Source organism: Drosophila busckii, chromosome X (genome assembly GCF_011750605.1).
Source record: "Drosophila busckii strain San Diego stock center, stock number 13000-0081.31 chromosome X, ASM1175060v1, whole genome shotgun sequence".
NCBI classification, from domain to species: Eukaryota; Metazoa; Arthropoda; class Insecta; order Diptera; family Drosophilidae; genus Drosophila; species Drosophila busckii.
Genome location: NC_046608.1, coordinates 7,661,586 through 7,688,699, shown reverse-complemented (window position 1 = coordinate 7,688,699; position 27,114 = coordinate 7,661,586). Strand labels below are relative to the sequence as shown.

Genomic DNA, 27,114 nt, shown 5'->3' with positions numbered 1-27,114 from the left:
TAGACTAAGTCCGAGTCAAGGCAGTCAACTGTTGCCCAGGCTGCTGCCAGTTCTGATTGGAACGCCAGAGCGTGCACTACAACAAGCGCTCCCCAAACCAATTCAAACGAAAAACGTTACGTTGCTTGTTACGTTAACAGGATGCAGCGCTTTTGGCAGCTGCTGCTGCTGCTGCTGATCTGCCTGGCTTCGATTTTGCATAACAGCGCTGCCCAGTCTGAACAGGAGGAGGCTCAGCTGCTGGAGCGCGAGAAGCGCGGCACCGTCACCATTGACTTTGGCTCGCTGCTGCGTAATCTGCTGCAGAAGAGCGCACAGCTGAGCAGCGCCAAGGTGAACATAACACGCAGCATAATCAATGCCAAGACGACGCGACGTCCAATGATGCCAATGACAACCACAATGCCACCTCCGCCACCACCGCCGCCGCCGCGACGCAGATTACCGCGTCCGTACTGGCGGCCACTTCCCTATGACTACTATCCGCCGTATGACTATGATTATGGCGAGCCAGCAGCGAGACCAGCACCAGCGCCTCCTCCACGACCACCTCCACCACCAGCACCAACTGCCGCTACACCAAGACGCGTGCGTCCACCGCCACGTCCATTGAGCGCCTACTATGCAAGGCAGCCAGCGACCTATGATTATGACTATGATTATGGTGAACCACCGCGACGTCCGCCGCCAGCACAGCCAGCAGCACCACCACCACCAGCACCACCTCCAGCGCCGCCGTCACGTCCGCAGCCCCAGCCCCAGCCACGCCCACGAGCACGCGCACGCCCACAGGCGCCAGCGCAGCTCAGCGATCAGCTGATCTATCAGTACGCACAACCGACTGGTAAAATACGCAAACTTTTAACTAATTGTCGTACAATTGGATTCTCTCCAACACTTTGCAGATATTTACTCTGAGCCACGCGTCAATGCAGGCGACGCAGCGGCGCTGTCGGCTGCGGCAGAGACTGAGGCAGCGCCCGAAACAGAAGCAGTGGCAGCAGTTGATACCGATACCGATCCCAATACCAACACAGATTTCTCATCCATTGATACGAACAACAGCAACAACGACGACGATACGGATGGCGATGAAGAGCAGCCGAATCCAGCAGCGAATCCAGCACGCTTCATAGTCAATTATCCAGGTGATGGCCAGAGCAGTCCCGATGCCAACTTCTACGCATATCCGGGGAGTGCACAAGCCAGCGGGCCCTCGAATTCGAAATCAAATCCCTACGAGCTGAGCCTGCCATTCGATGGCTACAACAGTTACAAGAGCTATCCAAGCGCTCCAGCACTATCGCAGCAGAGTTACTATTTACAGTAGAAAAACCCAACAACTTCTTCATCTATGTATTGTGTAAATATATGAATATATAATTTTTTTTTTTTGTGTAAATAAAATTTCGAATAAATATTCTTTTAGCTGAGTTCATAGCTTTGAATTGATCTTTTAGATATTGCTTTATGAAAAAATATTTTTCAACTGCCAAAAAAAAAAAAACATCCTAAAACATATTGTCAAAATTTGTTTTAAGTCTTGATTTTCACCATTTCGCTGAGTTACAGCCGTTGAAAGTTTGATATTTCCAAATAGTGTTGCTCAATCGTCTGAGGCTCAAGTATAATTTACTTTGTTGTTGGAATTGCAAGAATTACCCCATTCATCAAAACTACTTTCGAACCGATTTGTGGCTAGTTAGCTCGATACTTGATATGCATTTGGCGCTTTAGCATAGGCACTTAATAAAAAGTTAAGTTGTTTCATTTTTGAATATCCTAACAATTTTATTGGCTTTTGTTTTGTTTTAATATTCTCAAGAAATATCGTTTAATAAGTTATTAACACATAAAACAAATTAAGAGTAGTATTTGAATAAAAAATTTCTTTCATTAGATTTATATTAACATTTTTGTTTTCGCTTTTTCTTTGGTTTGTGGTTTCTTTAGTTTATTAGTTATTATCGATCCATTGAAATATATATGTATATATATATATATATATATATATATATTTTTTATATATTTTTCTCTGTATATTTATTTGGTTTTCAATTAATTATTATTTGTGATAGTTGTGTTCACATTTTGTTTGCTCGAAAGTTATTCTTGGTTTTTGCTTTTGTTAATTATAATAAATAAATTCACAATTAAACATGTACATAGGTATTTGAAAATTTTGATGTTTTGTTTGTATTAGTTAAAGCTGTAAAGTAGCTTCGTATGTGTGTGTGTGTGTGTAATGTATATACATATATGTATGTATGTAAATAATTGTAATATTATGTATATGCGTACTAATGTATTTACAATAAACGAAAACAATAAGATATACATATGTATATATATGGCAAACCCAAATCAAAATCATAGGCCTTAATTCAGTCTTATTAAATAAATAAGAACTTAGATAACATACGATGAATGTATGTGTAGGGCATTTAAGGTGCAAATCAAGTACGCTTTACATCGGTTGTGGTCAAGTAGTAGTTACTTACATTAAGCACTTACTTACAGCTGCCTTTGTAAGTGGGCAATGGGAGAGTGAACAGTGAACTTAAGATCTTAAGAAATTAGCTTTCCCCCTTTTTTCATATATTTTTCCTTTTGGTTTCAACAAATGCAAACGGAAGCATTTTGTTTTCACTTCTTCAATTGTAATTGTAGAAAATCTATGGAACTCTATTTAAAATCTATTATATGCAAAATATGGTGTAGTTCTTGCAAACATATTCCCATCTGGCATTTGGTGGTATCGAAATTATCGAAAGGTGGAAGCACAAACTGCAATAAGTAGTTTGTAAACTAGTTTAGTACTTAGTTTGGACTCTAAGCTGCCCTCAACTTTCTGTGCACTAGGATATGTTTGTTTGTTTGTTTGTTTGTTTGCTTGCCTGAACGAGCTTTTAGTTACTTGATTTTTGTTATGCAGTTGCATTAGATAAAGCTATGCGAAAACGATGCTAAACTAAATTCGAAATGAGTGCATGGATTTCAAAATACTGTTTTAGCTTTCGAGTGAGTGCATTTTGGCACTTGTCAAAGTGAATACAAAATGAGCTTGAGAGTGAGAGCGAGAGAGAGAAAGACAAAGAGAAAAACAAAAGTAAATGTTTTTCAAAAATTCACAATAGTTAGCTTAGGTACATATGTATGTATATATAGGTATATATGTAGTTGATGAATGCATGCTATGTAACTTTAGTTAGAAGTAAGCACTGAGCTTAGCTCACACACACTTTGTATGAACTAAACTTAATGCTTAATCTTAATGCTTCAACAATTTGTATAGACAGTAATGTTAATAACAATGCATAGTTCATAATTTGTAATCATAATAAATATTAGTTAACAATAGTTATTGTTAGTATGCATGCATTTACATGTGTGTGTGTGTGTGTGTGTATAAACGGGGGGCCAAACAACTATTGTATATACTATTATATATAACTATTGCATATAAATATATTTTTATATTTATTGTTGTAAGTAGTATTTGTTCACTTGCTTTTAGTTTCAATTCTTTGGTATTTGTTCGTAACTTTCATTTAGTATTTCGGTATTTCGTATTACGGTAATCTTTTTAGCAACTCTGTCCTCTGTCTTCATATTATGTACATGTATTTTATTTTACAAATAAAACAACACAAACAATTAGCTAGTAAATATTGAATAAGTAACAATAATAATAATAATAAATACAAGTAGGTATATAAGTAGTTAAAAATTCATACATATGTACATATGCTAAGTACATACATATGGCTTGTATATAAAGTGGAAAAATGGTACGCTTTCGTTTAGAGTATATAAATCTTTGTTTCACTTTACTTAATATGCTTTACATATATTTTTTTGTCTTTTATATTAATTTTGAGTTTGAGATTTTGTTAAGTAAATATGGTAAATGTTTTTTTTGTTTTTTCGTTTTTGGTAATTTTCATTAAGTATTTGCTTTGTTTATAATATTTTGGTTTAACTTTAACGCATGTTATTTTGTTTGTAGTTAGTTAAGGTAGAATTAATTATTGAATTACAACAAATATGAATATATCGCTTAAAATGAGTTTAGCGCGAGCCTCTTAGAGTAGTTAAAAAAAAAGAACCAATAACACGTACAGTCAAGTATGTGTATACATATGTATATGTAAATGTATATAGTGTATATATATATATATATATATATATAGTATGCATGTATATGTGTATATAGTTAACAGTAGTATTTTGTATGACAATGTGAATAATCATAATATAGTACAAAGTACAATAATAAGAATAAGAACAATGATTGCTAGAGAGTTTACACACAATGTTTTGAAGCAAGCTTTCAACACTGACCCATAAATATATACGCATGGTATATAGGTACTCTGAGTTCCGTAACTCTTCCCACTGGAAGCTTGATCCAAACATTATTTGGAATGCCATGTGTGCGAGTGTGTGTGTGTGTCACACTATGAATATGTACAGTTATGTTAGTATGTATACACACACACACACAGGCACGTATGTTTAGCATTTTAGCCTAATAAATGGCCAATTATTAATTATTATTTATATTTAGTGTTTATCGTTTTGCTTTGGTTTCTCAAGTGCTTAACAATCTCAAAAATATTTTTGTGTTTGTGCTTTTTGCTTTCAATTACATTTCAACTGAGAGATCTTTTGAATAATTTCATTAATTTCAAACAATATATCAATATGAATATATATTTATTTTTTTTTTTTGTATATATATATACTTGTATATAGGTTGTAGGTGCGTTTGGTATGGTCTAAGTCAATGGAGCCTCAATAGCGTTGCTTGTACAAAATGAACAACGCAAACTAACGGCAACTATTTTCACAACTACTGAAGCTCCACTGTAGCATCAACTGCTGCTTGCTTCTTTACTTGCTTATTTGCATGTATATCTAATCATATTTACAGGTATTAATATATGTATAAGTATATGCAAATAGTTTGGATAATAGGAAACAAATAAATACGTAAGCTTGTTGTTGTGTGTGTGCTGGTTGTGGATGCTCCTCTCTGTGCCCAGGACAACTAATAATCACAGTGTGGCTACAACGGACACAGCAGAGCTTTGGGAGAGTGGACTGGAGTGTGGAATGGTGTGGAGTGGGGTAGATTGGAACGGCTAGTATGTGAGTTTTAGGCAACGGCTTGGTTGGTTCTTGTACACTGAATAGTTTAGTCTTCCCACGTTGGGAACTGACCCTCGTCCACAAACATGCTAAACTGTCCAGTGTACTGATGCTCCAAAGTCCGACCCGTACTCGCACCAGGAGCCGTGCCCGAACCCGTCTCCGTAGCCGTCGATGCGCCTGTTCCTGTTCCTGTTCCTGTGCCAGCTGTTGAGCTGCGTGTGCCACCTGGCGGTCTGGGCGGTGGGCCTCTTGTGCCAGCCTTGCTGCTACTTGATGCCAATTTGCTGCCGCTCTGGGCACCACCACTTGGCATACTCTTGCCATAGCTATAACGTTGCTCTGCAAGCAAAAGAGATGAAAAGTTTATAACAAAGTTGTATCGAATATATCGAAAATTACTTATAGGCTGTTTAATCTCTTTGCTGGCCCAAACTGGCTCCTGTGTCTGATTATAGGACTGCTGATCCCAAACGGCCTGCTCGTCTCCGCTTTTGCTCTGTAAATTATTAAATGATCGTTATGAGTACAAGTTTAGTCTTGCATGGACTTGTGGCTTGTGCCGATCAAGATCGCGATTGCGGTTTCGAACTCACATAATCCTTGTCGACATGCAGCTCGAGATCGTCGCTGGCCTGCTCGAGGCTGCTGTGCGTAATGCCATAATAGAAGTACATGATGAGGCCGAGCGACATCCAGACTGTGAACCTAAGTAGGGTCAGTATGCTTAGCTTAAATATTAAATAAATGTTAACAGTTATTGCGATAGCCGGAATAAATGGAAGTCCAGGCGTTAAAAACGCGAGTGCATATCTGTGAATAGTAAAGTGAATATAATTGAGTTGAAATTTACATTTTTTTTTAGTTTTCACAAGCGTACAGATACTTATAGCACGTATAGAATTTTAGTTTACCTATTCTGTGGTTGTCTCGATATAATCAATAATATCACAAATATGCCGATAAATAAAATGATATAAATGAATACGGCGAGGCCGCCGGACCAACCAATGGCAGCGAACAAATCCAAGAAGAATATGAGACCGAACATGATTCCAACTAGTTTCGTGACATACATGCCTGGTTGGGTTTTTCGAATTGGCAGTACGTTCATTTTTGTGGTTGTGGTGTGGAATTTATATATTTTGTTTTTCGTATTCGTTTTCGATTTCGGTTTCGGTTTCAATTCGATGCGATGTCGATCGTTACGGGAGCAAACAATATAAATGAGACAAAGCATAAGAGCAACGATAAAAACAATTCAAATTCAAATTCAAATTTCGAATGCGCCACAACACTCCTTAGGCCTTGGCCTATTAACACTTACCGCTCTCGGAGGTCGCCTGGCCGGGATTGATCCACGGAAAGAAGCCCGGACAGAGATACGCATAGTCGTGAATCTTGCGCGTAATAAAATTCAATCCGATGGTATCGAAAGCCGTCGCCTGCCCCGTGGGTCCAGTGGGTGCGCCATGTACACTGCCATAGAATTTGTTCTCCGAACGATCCGACACCAGAAACTGATCGTCCCGTCCGCCCAGATAGCCCTCCGGACTGTCGTCAATGAACGAATCGTCCGAGTCCGACATGCCGCGTGTCACACGCTTAATGGTCAGCTTAGTGGGCTCCAGCACCTCCGCGGGCCTGGCATGCGGATCGGTGGCGGTGCCTGGCGCCAGCGGCGTGCGCAGCTGTGCCGGCAGCAGCTCCACCAGCGACGTGCTGTGCGGCTGATAGCGCAGCACCAGCACACAGGTGGACACCAAGGTGTAGGCGAGCAGTGTGCCAATCGACATCATCTCCACCAGTATGTCCAGGCGCACGGTGAGTGCCACCAGCGCTGCAGCCACGCCGCTGCCAATGGTCGCCAGTCCAGGCACATTGGTGCGCTGCCACAGATGCGACAATTGCCTGCAAAGATCAAGCAAATCTTGAAGCCTGAATGCCAAACCAAGGTCAGGTCAGAGGGACTCACCTAAAAATAAGGCCATCCTGGGCCATGGCATAGATGACGCGGGGCATGGGGAACATGGAGCCAAACATGGCCACAGACAGACCAGCGGTGGCGCCAATTGCCACAATGGCGCGACACTTGGGCGCATTCACATAGGACCACATCTGCACCAGAGCCGCGCCCACATTGATATGATCGTAGGGCACTGCAAAAGCATTACAAAATTATATTTAAACAATTTGCAAGAAAATGACATGAATGAAACAAGCAACCAAGCACTTCAATCAAATTAAATTTAAGCAAAGTGCACACAATAAGTTTTACCGTTAGCGCAAGTAGAAAATTTCCGCAAGGTCTATCCCCCATGACAACTGATCAGCGACTGACCTCGCTCCCCGCTAAGCAGCTGCTTAAAGCCCGCGCGCTTACGTTCTCACTAATACACACACACACGCATAAGCGAGCGCAGCCACTCAGTGAGCGCGAGAGCGGGTGAAAAGAGCGCAAAAACGCGAGGGAGCGAAGCTTAAGAGTTCGCTCCAAGCTAGCAAAACTTTTTTGCTCTTGCTTTGTGTGGGTGTGTGTGTGTGTGTGTGTGTGTGTAGGTGTAAATAGAGAATTGCTTTGACTTTGCATTTACTTTTAATCAGGGATTATGACAATTGCTGTAACAAATTTTAATTGTCACTCTTTTTAATTAAATACAAATAAATGCAATGCAAGCTTTTATTGATTTGCTATAAATAAAAATGAATGCCGCGTAACAATTTTCAACAGCTTGCAATTATAATTGTTGCAACTAATTGCAATACTAAAAACGGTTCATTTGCACTCATTTTAAATAAATAAAATATGCTGCATGAAATGATTATACAAACTAAATTATTATAGAAAAACCAGCAAATAACTTTCATTTGAAATGTGTAATTTTGCTATAAATAAAAATTGATGCCGCGCAACTATTTTCAACTGCTTTTAATTATGAACTATTGCCAGGCAATCAAATATTGTTCTTTATCTCGCTATTGACTATTGTTAAACCATTATAATCCCAGCTCGAACCTTTCAAACGATTTCCCTTTCAATTACCATTTCAATAGCAATTTGAATAGCACATTGATTAATTTTTAGCACACTCACCAACGAGTGTAAGCACCAGACTGACGGTCACATAGGCAATCAGAACAACAATCAGGGAGCCAACAATGGCCTTGGGTATGCTCTTCTGCGGATTGTGCGCCTCCTCGCCAGTGGTTGCGATAATATCGAAACCAATAAATGCATAAAAACATGTCGCCGCACCGGAGAACACCTGCAAACGAAAGTTTGAGTCAATAGTATATTGAATCAGAGGGGAGGGGGGCGATTAGATTAGATGCTCTTGAGTACTTACACCACTCCAGCCGTAGGGCAGAAAGCCCTGATGCTCCGACCACGTCTTGGTGTCCACATAGAAGAGACCGGCGGCCATGACAAACACCCATGTGGCCAGATTGATGGCATTGAGGGTATGATTAAAAATAACCGATTTGCTGGCGCCCATTGCCAAAACGCAGGTCATGATGAGCGTTATGCCAAAGGCAATAAAATCAGGAGGTTTGCCTGAAAGCAAGATTAAGATTAAGACAATTAAGCCAAAGACAGCGAGTTGCATACTCACCGAATATGGTGCCAACGGAGTCGCTAATCGCATTCGCAATAGCATTGCCGGTAAGCGAATCGAAGCTAGAACTTAACGCACAGGCACAGGCACTTGTTCCTGCAATAGAAAGGATATAGATAAGTTTTAATTTACTATTCACAATTCATAAGTGATTAACTCTAAGCTAAATAAATTGAATAAAAACGGTTTGTATTTGATTTATTGAACTTACCTATTAGATATTCCAAAATCATGTTCCAACCGATTATAAAAGCTACAAATTCTCCAACGGCCACATATGAATACATATAGGCGGAGCCGGATGTGTGTGGCACACGGACGCCGAACTCGGCATAGCAAGCACCTGAGGGAAGAGATGAAAGGATGAGCATATGGACTGGGTGGAGTACAAGTTGTGAGTTTGTTTGCTTACCTGAGAATATGCTTGCAATGGCGGCTATGACAAAACTAATAACCACACCGGGTCCGGCCATGCGTTGGGCCACCAAGCCGGCCACCAGGTACATGCCGGTGCCGCAGCAGGAGCCAATGCCCAGCGAGGTTAGATCGAGCGTGTTCAGGCATTTCTGCAAAGCAATTCCGAGTAATTAGCAGTTATGAGTGAGGGCGCGCGAGTGGTTCCGCTTACCGTTAGCTTGGGCTTGCTGGGCTGTGCATTGCCATCCTGCAGCTGCTTCACATCCTTGGTGCGTATGAGCTTCGGCAGCAGCGTTGTGCTGCTCACGCCCGGCGGCATCGGCATCCTGAACTTGACCTGCAATCCATATCGATGCAACATATTTTTATTTAATTCACTTTTCCTGTTTAATTGCATTTACACTCGAGTGAGCGGCTAATCAAGTGTAAGAGTGCGTCTGATGAATTCAATTGAATGCGACGACAAGATGAATGAAAATTGTGAGCGCATTCACACACACACACACAGAGAGAAGAGAGAGTGGGAGTGGGCGTCCCTGACCGAATGCTGCAGGCGCAAGCTCGTTAAAAGTTGAGTGCGCGCTCAATGCCAGGCCAGGCCTCTGGCTCTGGCTCTGGCTCTGGCTCTGATGAAACTCACAGATGGGCAGGCGAGGCATGTCCTTAGTGCAAAGGACTAGCTGGCAATCGATACTTGCAACAAGTTTAGAACGCAGCTCTGTGTTATATAAACAAAATGCTGCAGCATCTGGCATTGTGGCATGTGACATTGTGGCATGTGGCATGAGGAAACTGTCAAAAGGCAAGTGACAGGCTGTTGCAAATAGCAAAAGCAGAGCACACAGATGCAACAAGCACTTGGCTAAAAACTCATTTTCAACTGCCACACACAAAAGGACTGCCCCTCGACTCCGTTATCCTTTTTTCTTCTCATGCTCGCCATTGAGTGGTTGTTATTAATGGTGCAGCAGTGGAAAGGTCATCATCATCATCATCAGCTACAGCGAAAGCAATATATAGTAATAAGAAAACACACACAAACACACACACACACACACACACAGATAAGTTGAGCGCAAAGGCAAACAACCAACCCCAACCCCAACCCCAAACTCCCACTCGCAGTTTAATGGCAAGCAAATTGTCCTTCAGCTGCAGCTGCAGGCTAAAATGCTGAGCAGCAAGCGCTGCTAGCTAGGCGAGCAGCTGTCTGTCATAGCAGGCGTATGCTTAATATGCGTATGCGTAATATGCATTTCAATTCTGGGCTGCAATATGCCGCTCTATAAACAAGGCTAGGCCGTGCATTAAACATGCAGCCACAAACTACAGTGCGCGCTCGCTAACATGCACTGCTATCAAGGCTGTGGCTTGAAACTCATATAACGCGAGCCGACTGTACAGTGGGCTTCAGTTCCACCCTGAAGTCCTGACCAAGCCAAAACTCAAATACATTCGCCCCTGCAAGCGTTCCCACAGGCTTTGCTGCTTTTATTTTCTTTTTTTTTTGTTTATACGCTTCGGCTTTGGCTTCGTTACACATACACACACACACACACACACACATACATGCATGCAAAGCGAGTGAGTGGGTGAGTAGTAAACATCCGCGACCAAATGGATTTGCATAAGTCTGCATACATACAAATACACACACACACACACACACACACATACACAACGGTCAGTGCTAGCATACATACATGCTTACGCGTATGTGTATGTGTATGTGTATTTGTCTGTGTGTGTGTGTGCATGACTGTCATTGTGTGGCTTTTAAGGCAGCTCTGCTTCACTTTTAACTCACACACACATTTATATATATATATATATATATATGTGTATTCGCTCCATTTTTAGCATTTGACAATTTCGCTTTGATGGACGGGCCCCCCCTACCCACACCACCGCCAACGACTCGACGCGCTTTAACGGAAATAACTGTGCATTCAAATTTACCTTTTCCAACACCAACAGCAAATCCGATGGCTTCATTGTGAATGGCAAAAGAGGAACCGACAAAAAAAAAATAAATGGGCAACAACAAAAGCGTAAATGTTCCAAATTTGTTGTCGCTTCCTTTGCCTTTTGTTGCTCCTGCTGCTTGCCTTTTATTACACTTTTCTTCGTATTTTCTTTATGCACTGCTGTTTACTTTTGTTGCTTGTCCGCTTGTTCGCTTGTTTGTTTGGTTTTTTGACAATTTCGCCAAGACTATTGACTGAGACTCTTGCTTTTTGGCCTGTCGCTTGGCCTTTTAACTGTTTTCCTTTTATTTATGTGTATGCGTGTGCGTGTGACTGTCCGTCTGTCTGTCTGTCTGTCTGTCAAAGTGTGCGTGCGTGTCAACGGCGGCGCAGACTAGCGCCTGTTGTTGTTTTTGTTCTTGTTGTTGTTGCTGCTGCTGCTGTTGCTATTAACGCTTTATATTTTACATTGATTTTTGTCTGCAACGTCATTCTATATTCAACAGTTTTTGAAACGTTTCATTTGTTGCTTTCACTGCCAGGCATTTAATTTAGTTTGAATATCTTTTGTTGCTGTTGTTGTTCTTGGTTTAGAGGCCAGCCATACACTTCACATTTATTGGCTGCAATTTCATTTTCAATTACAAAATTTAAGCACACAAAATTTCACTTTCACTTTCGCTTTCGTATGCGTCACGCGCATTTGCCAAAGGAAGCAGCACTAACGGTTCAGCTGCTGCTGCTGCTGCTGCTGCTGCCACCGCCATTGCTGTTGCTGTTGCTGCTGCCCTTTTGCCAACAGCAAACTCGGACTTGGTTACCCCAACTCTCTGACAACGACTTTGTTAGGGCCACCACTGTCACTTAGCTTTGTGTGTGTATTTGTGTGTGTTGCGCGCTTTTGCTTCACGTGGCTTACACTCACACACACACACACACACACACACACAGCTGCATAAATTAGTAATGCAAAATTTGCATTGCACACACACAAAAGGACAACAGCAACTGTCAATCAGCTTCAATAAAAAAAAAAACGAAAAAAACAATGTCAACTATTCTGCTGCTGCGTTTGCTGAATTTTCTTTGAAATTTTTTTGTGAGGACTTTTTTCGCGTCACGCCTATTATTCACAATTGGATTTTGTATAAAAATGCTTGCAATATTTAGCGTGTGTATAACTTTTTTGCTTGCTGCTGTTCAAGTTTTTCTTTTCTATAGTTTTTTTTTTCTGAGAATAAAATTACGCTTTTCACTCGCGCTCGAGCTGTCGCTGGCTTCTGGTACTGCCCGTTGCGGCGACTGCTGTTGCTGCTGCTGCTTCTTCTTTACACACACACACACACACATATATACGCATATGTACAAAATAGCAAAGCAAGCAAGAGAATTAATGAAAAAAGCTTTCGGTGTGCTGCTGCCCTTTACAGCTTCAGTTACATGCCAGTTACATATACACAAATTGTGATTGTGTGTGTGGGTGTGAGTGTGCGGCAGAGCGAGAGAGAGAGAAAAGTGTTGCGCTTTGTTCGTCAATTAACTGGTAAGGCCTTGCCAAAATGTATCAAGCAACAGTCTGGCAACTCCGCCAAAACACACTCTACGAAAAGCTTCGCGCAAAAAAGCACACTCAACTTTCTAACAACCCACGCACACACACATACACACACACACACACACACGCATACAGCCAAGCAAACATCTGTATCTATAACAGAGTTTCATTGAGCGCGCAAGCTACAAGTTTGTTAACTCTCGCGCTCGCTCTCTCTCACACTCTCACACTCTTACTCTCGCTCTTTGCTTAGTCGCAACCCACGCACGTGGGTGCGCTTAGGCCGTCCCAGCTGAAGCGGCAGCGCTTGAAAGTAGGCAACAAAAAATGCAACTAATCAAAGCGCAAACGCAAAGGCAGCAAGCAAATAAAAAAAGTACACGCCAGCTCACACACAAACAAACACACACAGACACACATACACGCATGTGGAAACTAGCATCTGGCATCGTACTTTCACTTTTGCTCCTCCATCCCTCTCAAGGATATGCAAATAATGTGGTCATAAGCACACACTCGAGCCGAAAGCTCGAGCTTTCGCACACCTGTTATCAAAAAACCGCAACCGCACCTAAATTCAACAACATGTTAGACAAACTCTACAATGATTACGCTTAAGCGCATTATGTCTGTCTGTCTATGATGAATTCATCAGGGTTAAGAACATACATTTGGTCGCTAGATGGCGCACACGTCTCGTTGATGCGAGTTCAACAAACCCAAACCCAAATGCAACCAAGATGTGCCACTCAGCCAGTGCTACGGCTACGGCTACGGTTGTTAATGCCGTACATATGCCGTTTTAAAAATAGCTACAATATGTGTATATAGAGTATATGTGCTATATAAATCATTTACAGCTTTGTTCGCTTGCGCCCCCTTTGGCTGAACTAAAAACTGCAGCTGTCTATCCGCTGTATACTATTTGGAGCTACTGTAACCAAATGTTACTTAAGTTGCTCAAATATCTACAAGATACTATATACAGACAGCCCCCGGATGATGATGATGATGATCGTTCGCTCGTTCGTTTGTACGTTCGGAATAACAAAGACGATGACGATGACAGCAACAGCAACAGCAACAGCAAGAAGAGCATAAGGCTAAAAAGTGTGGAAGGAGGAGGAGGATGGGGCATGTTGGATAGACTACTGCTGGCAAGAACGGAGCGTAAGCAAATGTTAACGAGTAAAAAGCAAGAAAATTTTAGTTCTAAAAATAACGCTTGTACTCATTTTCGATTTGAAAACAGAAAACCGACAAACTGAAAACAACAACGTGTGAGCCACAGCGACTAAAGACAATAGCTATTCAATGCAAAGATACTGACCAGAGCGCGACATAGACAGAGACAGAGAGAGAGAGAGAGAGAGATTCCATATTTGCTAAAATAAATTTCAAAACTATGCACTTCAGATCCATAACGTTCGTAAATAGTTTATGAGGGCGCATTACTATTCAAATTATTGAGCTAAAGATAACCCCACCAAATGTTGTGCACTATCGTAAGCGACAAGTATATACATACGTTATATATATATACATATATACTCGCATTATGTATGCAGCAGCGAACTGAAATGAAAACGTTTTTGGTTTTGGTTTTGGTTTTTGGTGGCAAGAAAACGAATAAGAATCATTTTTACAGCAGCAGCAGCAGCAGCACAACTGACTCCAGCAGCTGTACCAAAAATATAATCAAAAGAGAGTGTGGGCATGAGAAATCGTAAAGTGAACCACATACGCGGATACAGCTACAGCTACAGCTACAGATACAGAGATATACATGCATAGATACACTTATTTTGGATTACAAATAGAATACGATCGTTGGCAGTCACTCTCTATACATACATACATATGTTCATCTGTACATATAAATGTGTGTATGCTTGTACAATAAATTAAAAATAACGGTGGGGCTCTGATGTGAGTGAAACACACATAATATACATATACTGTCTGCTTGCTTGCTGATCGCTTAAAGATCGAACGCTTTTTCAAAAATACATACAAATACGTATTTGAAATGTCTGACGCGTGAATGAAGCTTTAATCGTTCGAGCTAATCAATGACGATCACTTGCGATTAGTAAGCTGATCAGACAAAACTCAATTCAATTGATAAGGCCAGATCGGATCAATGGACCGACAAACCGACCGACCGACCGACCGACCGATCGATCGATCGATCGATCGATCTTAACTGTACTTGCGACAAATCTAAATAGCCGCTAACTGTATTTGAAGATACAGACATATGTACATACATACATATGTTATATATGCTTCGAATATATGTTTCTAAACTTCATCAAGTGCTGCATTTGCAGCAGCTTGGGGTGCATACACTTGTAGCTATTTATAGTCTACGATGTTTTCCACTCGCTGGTTCTAAGTAATGCCCATAGATTCCTGTCACTGTTCCAAATGGAGCGTCTTGCTCTCACACACACACACACACTCTCTTCTCTTCTCTCTTGGGATGCAAAGCAGCTGCAGCTGTATGTCGCTCCTTGGTTCAACTGTAGATCGGCATAAGCATCCAAAGCAAAAACAACAACAACAGCAGCATTCTGTTTTATACCGGGCATCAGTTAACTGACGCTATTCTGCCGCCGTCGCCGCCGGCAGCGTTGTCTCTCCGTCCGATTCTATAAGTAGACATACATATGTATTTATGCATATATAAACTCACATACATACATATATACTCTATACTATACTCACACATGTGCTGCTGTTGTACGAACGCAAGACTTTTCAACACATGTGAAAGAGAAAGAGCGTATACGGCGCCTTGCGCCTCTGCCGCCGTCGCTGCCTCCACAGCTCACGAGGCTGCTGCTGCTGCTGCTGCTGCTACCATCGCTGCCGTCACAATCTACTAAGTTAAAGCACAGCCAACAACAACAGCAAGTACTACTACTGCTGCTGCTGCTGCTAGTACTACAATAACAATAACAAAAACACAGAAACAAAAACCACAAGACGACGCAGCAAAAGAAGAAGCAGCAGAGGAGCGCGCAGTCGCTAGGAGCAGCAGCGTAATTTGAAAACGACGAGCGCTGCCGCCGTCGCCGCGCTATAACGATCATAGCAGAACTTGGCGCAATTTCTGTAAGTGTATGTGTGTGAGCATTTGTCCGTGTGTGTATGTGTGTGTGTGTGTGTCTCTGACTGCCGTTAGTATCGGCAACGGGATCGCGACGGAAAGTTCAGTTTCATTTTCGTTGCCCGTTGTCGTTGTTGTTTGGTTGTTGGATTTGCCATTGGTTAGTTTTTTTTTGTTTTTGTTGTTTAATTTTAGTAAATTACGTTTAAATTTGGCACACTAACATACACACACACACATATGCACTTGCATATGTGAATTGTATGTTTATATTTATGCTTATTAGCTTATTAAGTTATTACTCACACTTGCTCCACATACAATGTATTTTTTGTGAGACATACCCGAGACAAACTGACTGTCTGACTGACGAATATACAGCCAAGAAGCAGCAGCCAATAAGAAAAACGAGCGCGTCGCCAGGAGAGTCCGTTAGGCTGAAGAGCAAGAGCGAGAGCGCGTCCGCGTGTGTGAGTGAGATCGCGCGCAAGTTTCGCTTTTACCAAAAATCAGCAACAAAAGAAAAAAAGCAACTGAAGAGAAATGTGCAACAAAGTGCAAAAGTGCAAGAAGAATCGCATTGTCAGTGTCCGTGCGTGAGTCGTGAGCGTGCTTCGTGTTTGTTTGTTATGCTCAGCACAAAAAGCCGCCGCCGTCGTCGTCGTTGTTGCCGCAGCGCCAAAGCATGAAACAACAACAAACTTAAATATTCATACAATCAAAATAAGAAATAAAAAAAACAACTACCAAAGTCGCCCGTCCGTCAGTTATATTTATACTAAATACATATGCATGTCTACACGCACACACACATACATACATACATATGTATATCACTTTGTGCTTTACTTTGATTTTGTTTTTTTTTGTCGCTTTATTTCCAACTGTAGCCAATGGGCCGCAGTCCGGGGCTAAAAGGTTAACTTCTAAATATTAATAGTCGTCGTTGGCGCTCAGTTTTGTTGTCAACAAAAAACACATACCAAGACCAACAACAACAAAAACAAAAGCAGCAGCAACAAAATACAAAAACCAAAAAATAAAACACATGCATGCATACATACAAACTCACATACATATGTATGTATGTGTGTATGCATATTGGGAGAAAAGAAACGATAGAATAAGTGAACAGTTTTAAGTGCTCGTTGCTTTTACCGAGTATTTATTTTTCTCTGATTTACACACACACACACACACACACACACAGTTAGTATATATTTCTATATGTTTGTAATATTTACAGCATGTACACGCTGCATAGAAGTGCGTTATTTTTAAACGATTTCTTCGCCAACGAATTTGAAATGCTAACGTCGCCAACAACAGCTTACAGCGGCAACAGCAACAGTAGCAACAGCAGCAACAAAAGCAGCATCAGCAGCAGCAGCAAGAGGAGCAATCTAAGATAGATACACACACACACATAAACTAATTAAAGCATAAAATAGTTGAAATCTCAGAGCGTTACGCCTTCCTCAGCACAAAAGAACGGACACGGCGACGTTGGACGTGCGCCGCCTCGTGTTGCCTGTAAATAAAGCTGCTGACTCAAACAAATATTCAAATGGTAAGTCAAAAACAAATACAAATACAAAAAACAGCACGAAAATCCCAGCAACAACAATTTTAACAAGAGCAAATCTTATTCAAGCAAGAGAGCGAGCGCCAAAGTGCAGTCATGCACGATCGCCACGAGAGAATGCAAACTCCTAGTTCCCGAGAGAGCTTCCCCAACAGCAGCACTAAAATGTATGCACACATACATGTGTGTGTGTGTGTGTGTGTGTGTGTGTGAGTGCACCCTCTCATCTATGTATGTACATACATACATATGTATGTATATGAACGCGTCTTTTATGATTTACTTCTCAAAGTTGGATTAGTGGAGCTTACAGTTATTTTAACTAGTACAGTCCTTTTCTCAAGTATTCGATTTCAAAATGTTCGTATGCATATATCACTTGAGCTCAAAATATCTGACAATTCAAATTCTGAATATTTTTGTTAGAATGCTTTTTGAAATTATTGCCAAACCAAGTGTTGATCAAAGCAATCTTTTATTTTAATTGAATATATGTATTAGCTAGTAAATAGTCCAAAATATTTGTATTTACAACAAAGAATACTCACATTTGAAACTCCAATTCCAATTCAATTGAAGATGTTCAAATCCATTTTCCAGGAGACGAAAACCCCGCCCAGTATGACCAACAGCTATCATCATCAGCGAGCGCCGCGCACGCCTGAGAGCTACTTCAATGTGCCGGAGTCGGTGGCGTTGCTGAACATTGTCAAGTCGGAGCGCATCCAGAGCGCCTTTCAATCCAATCGCAAGAACCATGCAAGCGTTTGGGAAATGGTTGCCGAAGTGCTCAATCGGTTCAGTGCACGTAAGCGCACCGCCAAGCAATGTTGCAATCGCTATGAGAATCTGAAGAAGATCTACACGCAGCTGAAGAAGAATCCGGAGCGTCATGTGCGTCGCAATTGGCCGTACATGTTTCTGTTCAAGGAGATTGAGGAGCAGCGCGGCGAGTGCTGGGGCTCCAACGGCAAGCGCTTGGCGTTGATAACCAAAAACCACAATGAGTTGTCCTACTATCAGCGGCGACGCCAGGCGGCCGAGCTGGGCGTCATGCTGAACAAGGACAATCTGACGCCGCATCAGCATAGCCTGCTGCAAAGCCTCAGCCATGCGCACTCCACAGACTCCTCGCAGAGCGGCGCCAGCAAATTAGAGCGATTTCTACCCAATCAGTTTGTGGAAACGCAGCTCAATGAGGGACCCTGTGCCAATGGTGGGCTGCCCGTCGGCGTGGGCGTCTACGATGACAATCCGTTGCAGCTGCAGGTGGCCGGCGCTGTGGCAGCCGCTGCTGCAGCCGCCGCAGTGGCAGCACAAATGCGCCATGAGCCACGCGGCGGCAATAGTGAGGAGGAGCCGCAACTCAATCACAGTCAGAATCATAATCATAACCACAGTCACAATCATAATCAAAGTCATAATCACAGTCACACTCATAGTCACAATCATAGTCATAGCCACAATGCAGCATTTACTGAGCACGGTCATGAGCACCTGCATGAGCCGCCGGAGACGCCGGAATTTCAAAAAGATTGCAATGGCCCACTCAATCTGCATCACAACAGCAGCAGCAACAACAATGACAATAACATATCCATGAAGTATGTAGTTGGGATGTCCTTTAAGCCTTAAGCTACTTCAATTAATTAAAGCTTTGGCAACTTTTACAGATCTGAACCGCTGTCTGAGGGGGAATTCAATCCGGATGAGATTCAACTCATGCAAACCAACTACAACGGGTAAGTGCAGAGCGCATTCCAGGCTCGGTTCCAACTTGGTTCTCAAGCAATTTCGTTTCCCTTTGCAGCGCACAGAACTTTTACTCGCCCAGCTTGGATCAGAATATTTTGCATCCGGATGTTATTGTAGATACGGACAATCTATCCGACTGCAGCTCAGCGGTGTCGTTAAAGAGCGGCAAGCGCAAACTGTCCACATCGACAGACGGCGACAGCACCAACTATGAGCTGATTGAGTATCTAAAGCGTCGTGAGAAGCATGACGAGCTGCTGCTCAAGCGCATGGATGCGCGTGAGGAACGTTTGATGAATCTGTTGGAGCGCACAGTGATTGCCATTGAGACGCTTGCCGCAGGCAAATTAGCAGCCACAGCAACAAGCACAAACACCAATGCCCGCCTTGAGACAGCCACAGTTGTGGAAACGCCATCCAGACGTAGTCCAACTCCCTCGCAGCAGCAGCTAGAGTCCAGTGCCAGTCCTAGTGCCAGCAATGTGGATGAGTCCGACAGCGTGGTGCTTGTTGTGCCCGATGATAGCAATGAGCAAGCTTCGGAACCGATGGCAGCTAAGCCCGCAAACGAGCAGCAGAATGGCATTGAGCTGGATGTGGAGCCGGAGTCCGAATCGGATTCCAAGCGGGCATGAGAAACAGTAATTTAGCATATACTAGCATCGTAAGAAATATTCACAAAAAGTCGCGCAGTGCCAAAGACGAGCCATGCCTCGAATTTCTATTGAGATTTGCAATGTTTACTTAAGAGCTTATGTGCTTAAGCAATCTAAAAGGAAGCCACAAAACAAACAAAAACTTAATATTTTTATTTAGCCTCTCTAAGTCGAATATTGTGTGTAAATATATATATCTATATATATATATATATATATTTACATATGTAATTTAAGGTTTTCTAGCGCAGACTTTTCATTAGCCAGAGCTTATTATTGTCATACAATTTCACTTTAATTATAATTTTCTTTTCATCTGTACAACTTGCTCTGGCGTAAAACGACTGTCTGTGTCTCTTACACAAATTATACATTTACTTAATTTCATTTTTTTTTTAATTTGCTTTAACCAAATATACTATTAATTAAGTTGGAGCTAAAATGGGGCTCAAATGCATTTGTGCAGGAACATATTAATTATAAACATACATACATACTTACATGTATTTAATGTATACATACATATTTTTTTTAAATTTAGTTAAATACAACAACACTTTTAAAAGAATTATTTTCGTGTCGTTATTAGTGGACGCTCTTAAAAGCGGCAAATATGCTTTGAACGGTAAATTTGTTGTGCCCCATCGCCGAGGGGAACTAATCTGTTATCGATAACTAGTATTTCTAAGCACAACAAAATACTGACTTAGAACGGCAGCTGAAATTTAAATTTAAAATTCTACTGCTTTGACAAAAATAAGTGCTTACATTCCCTTTTTTTGTATTTAAAGTTTGTATCCACGCCCAATTTTGTCTAGTTGGTTGTGCCTGACCATCTAGAGTATTAAAATAGGTACAATACACTTTTATTTTTTGTTTTTATTTTTGTTTTTCGCACTATTTTGTTTCTTAACGATTTTCCCTGGTGCATTTTTAAGTGTCTTTGCAATTTTTTTAGTGATCAAGAATTTGAGGCGCTTCTTCACAACATCATAACTCTCACTATCGACTTCAGCTTTGCTGGACTTAAAGAACTTGGCACCTTCTGCAAAAATAAGTGTTTGATAAATATAATGAATCCAAAATATGTGTAAATTTTGAATGCTTACCCTTAAGTCTTGCATCGTTCTTGGGTATAAAGAATGATTCCATGTAGATTTTAGGTTTCTTTTTATTGGGCTTGTCCTTTTTGTCAGCTGGCGCCTTGTTTTCTTCGGCTTCTGGCTGCTTGGCGTTATTGGTCTCATCATCTTCGCTATCTGATGAATCGTAGCTGAAGGGATTCACAGTGCCCAGGCCAAGTTTGTTAGATTTGTTAACTAGAATCTTTTCATTGCTTAGCTTCTGTAATTGGCTTTCACGCTCGGCCAGCGTCTCGTCGTGACTGCTGCCAAACATGTCGAGCAGACTAAATCCCTCGCCACGATTCTTGAGCGACTCCTTAAGTGTATCTGTGACTACATAGAAAGCATTCTGTGAGACTGGCGCTGCAGCAGCTGCTCCATTCTCCTTGACAGCTGTTGTGCTCAGTAGCGGCTTATCATCTTCATCCTTGCTTTTCTTTTGGCGCACCAATTTCTGATGATCCTCCTTGGCGGGATCAAAGCGTAACATTTTTTTGTTTTTAGATGCTTTGGTATCTTGTGGAAGAGTGGTGTCGATTTTGCGACCAATCACTTGCTCCAGTATGCCTAGCTGCCAATTGCGCTCGTTGTCCTGACCATTCTCTGCAGCCTGCTCTTGCTGCTCATCAGCACCTTCATCATCTTCTTCGCCGACAAAATTAGCCGTAATACGAAATCTGGGATCCAAACTTTGTTTGCTTTGCATTTCCACCAGACGTTCACCCTTTTTACCGCTATATTCTGGTAGCACAATCTGCTCTTCCTCTTCACCATCTTCATCCTCCTCATCGAACAGATTCTTTTTTGTTTGCTTCTGTTTCTGCTTTTTAGTTTGCTGTGCATTTGGCTCGTCATCCTCCTCGGCATCACTAAACTTTATTCTCTTAGCCTGACCACCATCCATGGAGGATAATGCGTTTTGTATAAGTGATTTCTTCTGCTGATGTTGCTGCTTCATTTTGTTTAGTGACTCCTTACGCTTCATATCAGCAATTTGAGCCTTGGAGTCAAGCTGCGATTTAGCAGTTTTCTTGCTGTGATGCTCGATAATATGCAATGGCTTCACATCGTGTTCCTGCTGTATGACAATCTACAAAGAAAACAAAGCGAGTGAAAAAGATGTCAAAAGACTGTGCACTAAACTCACCTTGCCATTGTGTATGGAGTTAGCAGCGCGCTTTTTGGTTATTAGCAGTTCTGGCGAAATGTCATCATCATTGAGCTCTTCATCTTCACCAAAGACGCGACGCTTATTTTGTGTACTTTGCGCCAATAAACGGGATTGATTTTGATTAAACTCTGAGTCAGCCTGCGTCTGGTCATCTTGTTTACCTTCATCACGCTCACGCTTTAGACGATCCAAGAATGATTCTTTGGCTAAGGAGATCCTAAGCTTTTGGCCATGCAGCTTCTGCCAGTTGAGCTCATTAAGACCTATGTATATTTTATATTACGTTATTAATTCATAAGCTTCATTTAAAAGAGCTTACAGTATTGTGCATCTTCAGTTTGTAATGTCACAAACGCAATGAGTTTCGCTACCGTTTGGTCTGCGTCCACAAAGTTGCTCTTTGACTTGAGTTCCACACGCTCCACGTAGCCATAATCGTCAAAAAGTTGCCGCAGATCCTGCTCTGTTGTGTGGGCTGGTAAATCAGCGAGGAAGAATCGTGTACTTTCCATACTACCTTATTTAAAATAAAAATAATAATAAACGAAATAGCGCACGTGTGTGCTCGATTCGATTTTAGATAGCTCTACTATCAGTCAGTGTTGAAGGTGTTCTCAGCACATTTATCGATAGCTAATCGATTTTATTGCAATGTACAATTGAGTTGCTTATCAACACGCAAACGCACACGCACGCACACATAGAAACCAGATTTTATTATTTATTTTGGTTTCTCTGCTGTGCGAAAATTTTCGTGGCGCCAAATATACAGCTTAAAAGAAAACTATGGACAGCGAGAAAGCCAACAATAGCACAACAGCATTAGAGAAATGGGGCTTCCAGCTGCAGGAGCTCTATCGTCTCGCGTTTACATTCTATAAACGTAAATAGAAACTCAAACGCAGTCTGCGTTTACATTGACGTTTGTCGGGCTTCATTTACACACATACACCCACCCCTTTAATTAATTACAGAAAACTCTGGCAAGGCCATACACTTGTCCTACGAAGATAATCTAAAGCTAATAGCTTTTAAACAGCAGGCTTCGCTCGGTCCATTTAACACAAATCATGCGCCGGCATTGGGTGTACTGGATGTAATTGGACGGGATCGCCAGCAGCACTGGCAGCTGTTGGGAGATATAACGCGAGAGCAGGCCATGGAAGGATTCATAGATCTCTTGGACACCATGTGCAGTGCTTTTCGGCCATACATTGAGGCCGTGCGCCAGAATCGTGATGAAACACTAAAGGCCGAACTGCGACGAATGGAACAGGAGAAGGCGGCTCAAGAGCAACGTGAACGTGAACAGCAGGAAGTGCTCGAAGAGGGCTACAAGGAGGAACTTCAACGGCGTCAGCTGCAGGATGCGCTCAACAAGCAGACATATCAGCAGTTCAAGGTATAAATCGATTTTGTATACACCACGTAGGCAAACATAGTGGGGTGAAGTTTAGGATATAGGGCAGACAGACAATAGTGTAAATATTAAGTGCTCGCACCTGTTGTTCCTTGCAGCTTGAGGTCGAGGTCATTATTTGAAAAGTTAATTGAGGCATTGACCCAATTTGCCGCCAGTCGTATTATAAATAAATAATGACACACTATTATTATTTGCTTGTTAGCTCTACGCCGAAAAGCAGTTTCCTGGGAATCCTGAACAGCAGGCCGTGCTTATACATCAGCTGCAGCGCGAGCATTATCATCAGTATATGCAGCAATTGCATTTGCAGAATCAAGCCCTGAACCAGAGCGCAACTAATCCACAGCAACAGATGATGCCAGACAAGGATAGTGTGTCGACAGAGGTGCACCACCACAACAATAATAACCAACACAGTGAATGTGCTGCAGGTAGTACAGATTTGGCCAATGCTATGGGCGCACTACAACTTGGCGACTTTGGGGCCCAGCATCAGGAGCAGATGCATCAAGAGCATTCTCCAGCTGCTGGAGACGCTGAGCAGCAGGCCGAGCATGGTGTGTGCGATGAGTATGATGATTATGTGATGATACGGCCAGCCAAAATTTGGACACGCCCCGATATCGAACAGTTCAAGACTGAAGTGTCTGCCGGTGATGGTGATGGCGTCATAACCATTGGACATGGTGACACTGTAACGGTAAGTGTTTTGTCACTTAATTAGCATTTGGTTATAATACGCTTTCCTATGTTAGGTCCGTGTACCGACAAATCTCAACGGCAAGTGCATCTTTTGGGAGTTTGCTACAGATAATTATGACATCGGCTTTGGTATTTACTTTGAGTGGGCTAAGCCCGTTACCAATGAGGTGACAGTGCATGTCAGCGACAGCGATGAGGATGAAGACTGTGTAGATGAAGATTATCTGTCTACCACAGAGGATCTGGAGTCGGGTTCTATGTCCAATGATCACAATGTAATGGGTGGTCAAAGTTCGTCCGCAGTGTCCAAGGCACCCATCTCAATTATTGTGCCAATCTATCGTCGTGAGTGTTACAATGAGGTCTACGTCGGCTCACACACGTATCCCGGCGAAGGCGTTTATCTGCTTAAGTTCGACAATAGCTATAGTATCTGGCGCTCCAAGACGCTCTACTATCGCGTCTACTATGAACGATAAGGCCAAAATTTACAGTGTTTGTGCGCTGAATTTACTTACTATAACTATAAACTATATATGTACACATGATCGGGTGTGTATGATGTATGCACATACATATGTAACTATGTAGACAAATATCCTTATACATATGTACATACTACATACATCAATTAGAAGCAGCACTTTTCGACATGCATTAATTTATTAAGGATGCAATGATGATAAAATCAATATTATTTATTCTTTAGTTTTCAAAATAAATATCGTATATTAAAATGGTGTTATCTGAATGCATTCCGATGTTTCTTTAAGTATTGAGTAGGCAACAATTTACTTAAGAAGTAATAGAAATGAATAAGCTTGTAATTCTTATCAAATCGAATAAAGTAGTCTGACAATATAATTAATATTATTGCATTAATGGTATATTAAGTAACGTGCATAAAAAGCCAACAGTTTACTTTGCAACTTGGCGCTGCCAGACAAAGTGACAAATACTTAAGCCCTAGCGTTGCTGCCAGACAATTGTGCCGATGAAGCGTTGCCAGATGTTACAAATAATTGAACAGCAGGTTAACGTTGTTGTTTGATTTCAAAACACCGGTATAGACGTAATGAATTATGTATGCAAAGCTGCTAAAACAAAGTATTGCACCTGTTCCTGTGGGCAGCCGCCTACTTAGCTATGTGCTGGGCATTGAAACGTCCTGCGACGACACAGGTATTGCTATTGTGGACACCAACGGAAAAGTGCATGCGAACGTGCTTGAGTCTCAACAGGAATTTCACACGCGGTAAGAAAAAGGAAAGAATTTATGGTTTTATGACTTAAAAACGTATGTTTACTTACAGTTATGGCGGCATAATACCTCCACGTGCACAGGACTTGCATCGGGCACGCATTAAACATGCCTATGAGCGTTGCATGGAGATAGCACAGCTGCAGCCACAGCAGCTCGAAGCTATAGCGGTGACAACACGTCCAGGTCTACCGATGAGCTTGCTGGTGGGCCTGCGGTTTGCACGCCACTTGGCGCGCAAATATCAGAAACCTCTGCTGCCTGTGCATCACATGGAAGCGCATGCCTTGCAAGCGCGCATGGAGCATATCGGAGAGTTGGACTATCCATTTTTGTGTCTGCTTATTAGCGGGGGTCACTGCCAGTTGGCCCTGGTGCAGGGCACGGGTCGACTAACACTGCTTGGTGAAACGCTAGACGATGCACCCGGCGAGGCGTTTGACAAAATAGCGCGACGTTTACGGCTTAGCATATTGCCACAGTACAGACTATGGAATGGTGGTCGTGCCATTGAGCATGCCGCACAGTACGCCTCGGATGTGAACGCCTTTGAGTTTCCTTTACCGCTCGCGCGTGAGCGTAATTGCAATTTCAGTTTTGCGGGCATTAAAAACAATTCATTTCGCGCCATCAAAGCGCAGGAGCGATTGGAGCGTACGCCACCCGATGGCATTATAAGCAACTACAAAGATTTCTGCGCGGGACTCTTACGTGGCGTGTGTCGTCATCTAATGCATCGCACACAGCGCGCCTTGGAATACTGCCTGGATCCGAGCATTAAGCTCTTTGGCAACGCTACGCCTACGTTGGTTGTCTCGGGCGGTGTGGCCAATAATGATGCCATATTTGCCAACATGTCTCATCTGGCGCAGCAGTATAATTGCCGTTGCTACAGACCCTCCAAGCGCTATTGTAGCGACAATGGCGTCATGATTGCCTGGCACGGCGTGGAGCAGCTGCTGCAAAGCAAGACCAACCTGCGCTGGGACTATGAACACATTGATCTTGCTGGCACGGCGGGCTTCAGTGCCTCGGCAGTCACAGGTGTGATTGAGGCGGGCATAAAATGCAAGTGGATACAACCCTTGACTCTGGGCAAGACTCCAACTTAACATAATTGGTTTTTGCATTGTTTTTTATATAATTGTATTTAATATATATTTGTTATTTTCATTTGTTTTTGTTTTTTTTTTATTATAATATCTGAAATCAATGTCAAATGTCTAAGGTCTAAAAAAAAATGTAAAAATTGATAATGTATACATATAAAAATATTAAAAAATGCATTAGTTCGTTTTTTCAAACTACAATACAATTTTCATTTGTTGCTGTTGTTATATGGATCGTAAGTATATAATATATATTTTTTGAATTTGTTGTTGTGTTTTGCAACTTTTACTTATATATTTCAATACTCTTACTTTCATTACATAATAGCGTTACTTACATTATTCGTATTATGTATTATTTATATATTTGTTTTTAAATTTTCTTTCTGTTTATTTTGCGATTTGTTTTAGTTGACGCGAGCGCTTAATTTTGTGTCTTTGTGTGTGTGTGTTTAAACATTTGGTAGACATAAATTTTATTTGTTTTTCATATATATATTGCA

The 27,114-nt window shown here is 41.8% G+C and overlaps 6 protein-coding genes across 12 annotated transcripts; 4 read left to right on the top strand and 2 right to left on the bottom strand.

Moving 5' to 3' along the window:
* The first annotated feature begins 115 nt into the window (after positions 1-115).
* LOC108607016 (basic proline-rich protein) lies at positions 116-1,358 on the top strand. Of its 2 annotated transcripts, none has more exons than XM_017997600.1 (2): positions 116-844; positions 906-1,358. In XM_017997600.1, the coding sequence occupies exons 1-2, from the start codon at positions 142-144 to the stop codon at positions 1,328-1,330; spliced, it is 1,128 nt and encodes a 375-aa protein (XP_017853089.1). In that variant the 5' UTR covers positions 116-141; the 3' UTR covers positions 1,331-1,358. The 2 variants fall into 2 exon arrangements, with proteins under 2 accessions (XP_017853089.1, XP_017853090.1); XM_017997601.2 differs by having other exon boundaries at positions 116-827; positions 906-1,009.
* A 3,394-nt stretch (positions 1,359-4,752) lies between these two features.
* Positions 4,753-12,448, bottom strand: LOC108607141 (probable cationic amino acid transporter). 4 transcript variants are annotated; one of them, XM_017997779.2, is made up of 14 exons: positions 12,403-12,436; positions 11,148-11,778; positions 9,400-9,525; positions 9,184-9,337; positions 8,983-9,114; positions 8,769-8,867; positions 8,502-8,710; positions 8,249-8,420; positions 7,130-7,313; positions 6,482-7,065; positions 6,069-6,234; positions 5,751-5,967; positions 5,557-5,653; positions 5,201-5,496 (listed from the first exon to the last, which is right to left on the bottom strand). In XM_017997779.2, exons 2-14 carry the CDS (start codon positions 11,181-11,183, stop codon positions 5,201-5,203), a joined length of 2,472 nt encoding a protein of 823 aa, XP_017853268.1. In that variant the 5' UTR covers positions 11,184-11,778; positions 12,403-12,436. The 4 variants fall into 4 exon arrangements, with proteins under 4 accessions (XP_017853269.1, XP_017853272.1, XP_017853268.1 ...); XM_017997780.2 differs by lacking the exon at positions 12,403-12,436 and having other exon boundaries at positions 4,753-5,496; positions 11,148-11,183; XM_017997781.2 differs by lacking the exons at positions 5,201-5,496; positions 5,557-5,653; positions 6,069-6,234 and having other exon boundaries at positions 5,860-5,967; positions 12,403-12,448.
* Positions 12,449-15,918: 3,470 nt separating this feature from the next.
* On the top strand, positions 15,919-19,995 carry LOC108606455 (stress response protein NST1). Of its 3 annotated transcripts, XM_017996569.1 has the most exons (5): positions 15,919-15,985; positions 17,072-17,395; positions 18,011-19,014; positions 19,066-19,152; positions 19,221-19,995. In XM_017996569.1, exons 2-5 carry the CDS (start codon positions 17,393-17,395, stop codon positions 19,798-19,800), a joined length of 1,674 nt encoding a protein of 557 aa, XP_017852058.1. In that variant the 5' UTR covers positions 15,919-15,985; positions 17,072-17,392; the 3' UTR covers positions 19,801-19,995. The 3 variants fall into 3 exon arrangements, with proteins under 3 accessions (XP_017852058.1, XP_017852059.1, XP_017852057.1); XM_017996570.1 differs by lacking the exons at positions 15,919-15,985; positions 17,072-17,395 and having other exon boundaries at positions 17,939-19,014; positions 19,084-19,152; XM_017996568.1 differs by lacking the exons at positions 15,919-15,985; positions 17,072-17,395 and having other exon boundaries at positions 17,939-19,014.
* A 692-nt stretch (positions 19,996-20,687) lies between these two features.
* LOC108605354 (probable RNA-binding protein CG14230) lies at positions 20,688-22,674 on the bottom strand. The gene is made up of 4 exons (XM_017995023.1): positions 22,436-22,674; positions 22,093-22,379; positions 20,931-22,035; positions 20,688-20,866 (listed from the first exon to the last, which is right to left on the bottom strand). Exons 1-4 carry the CDS (start codon positions 22,626-22,628, stop codon positions 20,688-20,690), a joined length of 1,764 nt encoding a protein of 587 aa, XP_017850512.1. The 5' UTR covers positions 22,629-22,674.
* Positions 22,675-22,810: 136 nt separating this feature from the next.
* On the top strand, positions 22,811-24,925 carry LOC108606456 (Golgi resident protein GCP60). Its single transcript, XM_017996571.2, has 4 exons — positions 22,811-22,999; positions 23,091-23,518; positions 23,742-24,239; positions 24,295-24,925. The coding sequence occupies exons 1-4, from the start codon at positions 22,903-22,905 to the stop codon at positions 24,718-24,720; spliced, it is 1,449 nt and encodes a 482-aa protein (XP_017852060.1). The 5' UTR covers positions 22,811-22,902; the 3' UTR covers positions 24,721-24,925.
* A 262-nt stretch (positions 24,926-25,187) lies between these two features.
* On the top strand, positions 25,188-26,614 carry LOC108605355 (probable tRNA N6-adenosine threonylcarbamoyltransferase, mitochondrial). The gene is made up of 2 exons (XM_017995024.1): positions 25,188-25,496; positions 25,555-26,614. Exons 1-2 carry the CDS (start codon positions 25,324-25,326, stop codon positions 26,612-26,614), a joined length of 1,233 nt encoding a protein of 410 aa, XP_017850513.1. The 5' UTR covers positions 25,188-25,323.
* The last annotated feature ends 500 nt before the right edge of the window (positions 26,615-27,114 follow it).

Coding starts and splice junctions, on each gene's coding strand:
- LOC108607016 (XM_017997600.1), top strand. CDS start 142: ATGCAGCGCTTTTGGCAGCTGCTGCTGCTGCTGCTGATCTGCCTGGCT. Junction 845..905: donor TCAGTACGCACAACCGACTG/GTAAAATACGCA, acceptor AACACTTTGCAG/ATATTTACTCTGAGCCACGC.
- LOC108607141 (XM_017997779.2), bottom strand. CDS start 11,183: ATGAAGCCATCGGATTTGCTGTTGGTGTTGGAAAAG. Junction 9,338..9,399: donor CCAGCAAGCCCAAGCTAACG/GTAAGCGGAACC, acceptor ATTGCTTTGCAG/AAATGCCTGAACACGCTCGA. Junction 8,421..8,501: donor TGCCCTACGGCTGGAGTGGT/GTAAGTACTCAA, acceptor TTTCGTTTGCAG/GTGTTCTCCGGTGCGGCGAC.
- LOC108606455 (XM_017996568.1), top strand. CDS start 17,990: ATGTTCAAATCCATTTTCCAGGAGACGAAAACCCCGCCCAGTATGACC. Junction 19,015..19,065: donor GACAATAACATATCCATGAA/GTATGTAGTTGG, acceptor AATTAATTAAAG/CTTTGGCAACTTTTACAGAT. Junction 19,153..19,220: donor ATGCAAACCAACTACAACGG/GTAAGTGCAGAG, acceptor TTCCCTTTGCAG/CGCACAGAACTTTTACTCGC.
- LOC108605354 (XM_017995023.1), bottom strand. CDS start 22,628: ATGGAAAGTACACGATTCTTCCTCGCTGATTTACCAGCCCACACAACA. Junction 22,380..22,435: donor AACTGAAGATGCACAATACT/GTAAGCTCTTTT, acceptor AAATATACATAG/GTCTTAATGAGCTCAACTGG. Junction 22,036..22,092: donor ACTCCATACACAATGGCAAG/GTGAGTTTAGTG, acceptor TTTTCTTTGTAG/ATTGTCATACAGCAGGAACA.
- LOC108606456 (XM_017996571.2), top strand. CDS start 22,903: ATGGACAGCGAGAAAGCCAACAATAGCACAACAGCATTAGAGAAATGG. Junction 23,000..23,090: donor CGCGTTTACATTCTATAAAC/GTAAATAGAAAC, acceptor AATTAATTACAG/AAAACTCTGGCAAGGCCATA. Junction 24,240..24,294: donor GACATGGTGACACTGTAACG/GTAAGTGTTTTG, acceptor TTCCTATGTTAG/GTCCGTGTACCGACAAATCT.
- LOC108605355 (XM_017995024.1), top strand. CDS start 25,324: ATGTATGCAAAGCTGCTAAAACAAAGTATTGCACCTGTTCCTGTGGGC. Junction 25,497..25,554: donor CAACAGGAATTTCACACGCG/GTAAGAAAAAGG, acceptor GTTTACTTACAG/TTATGGCGGCATAATACCTC.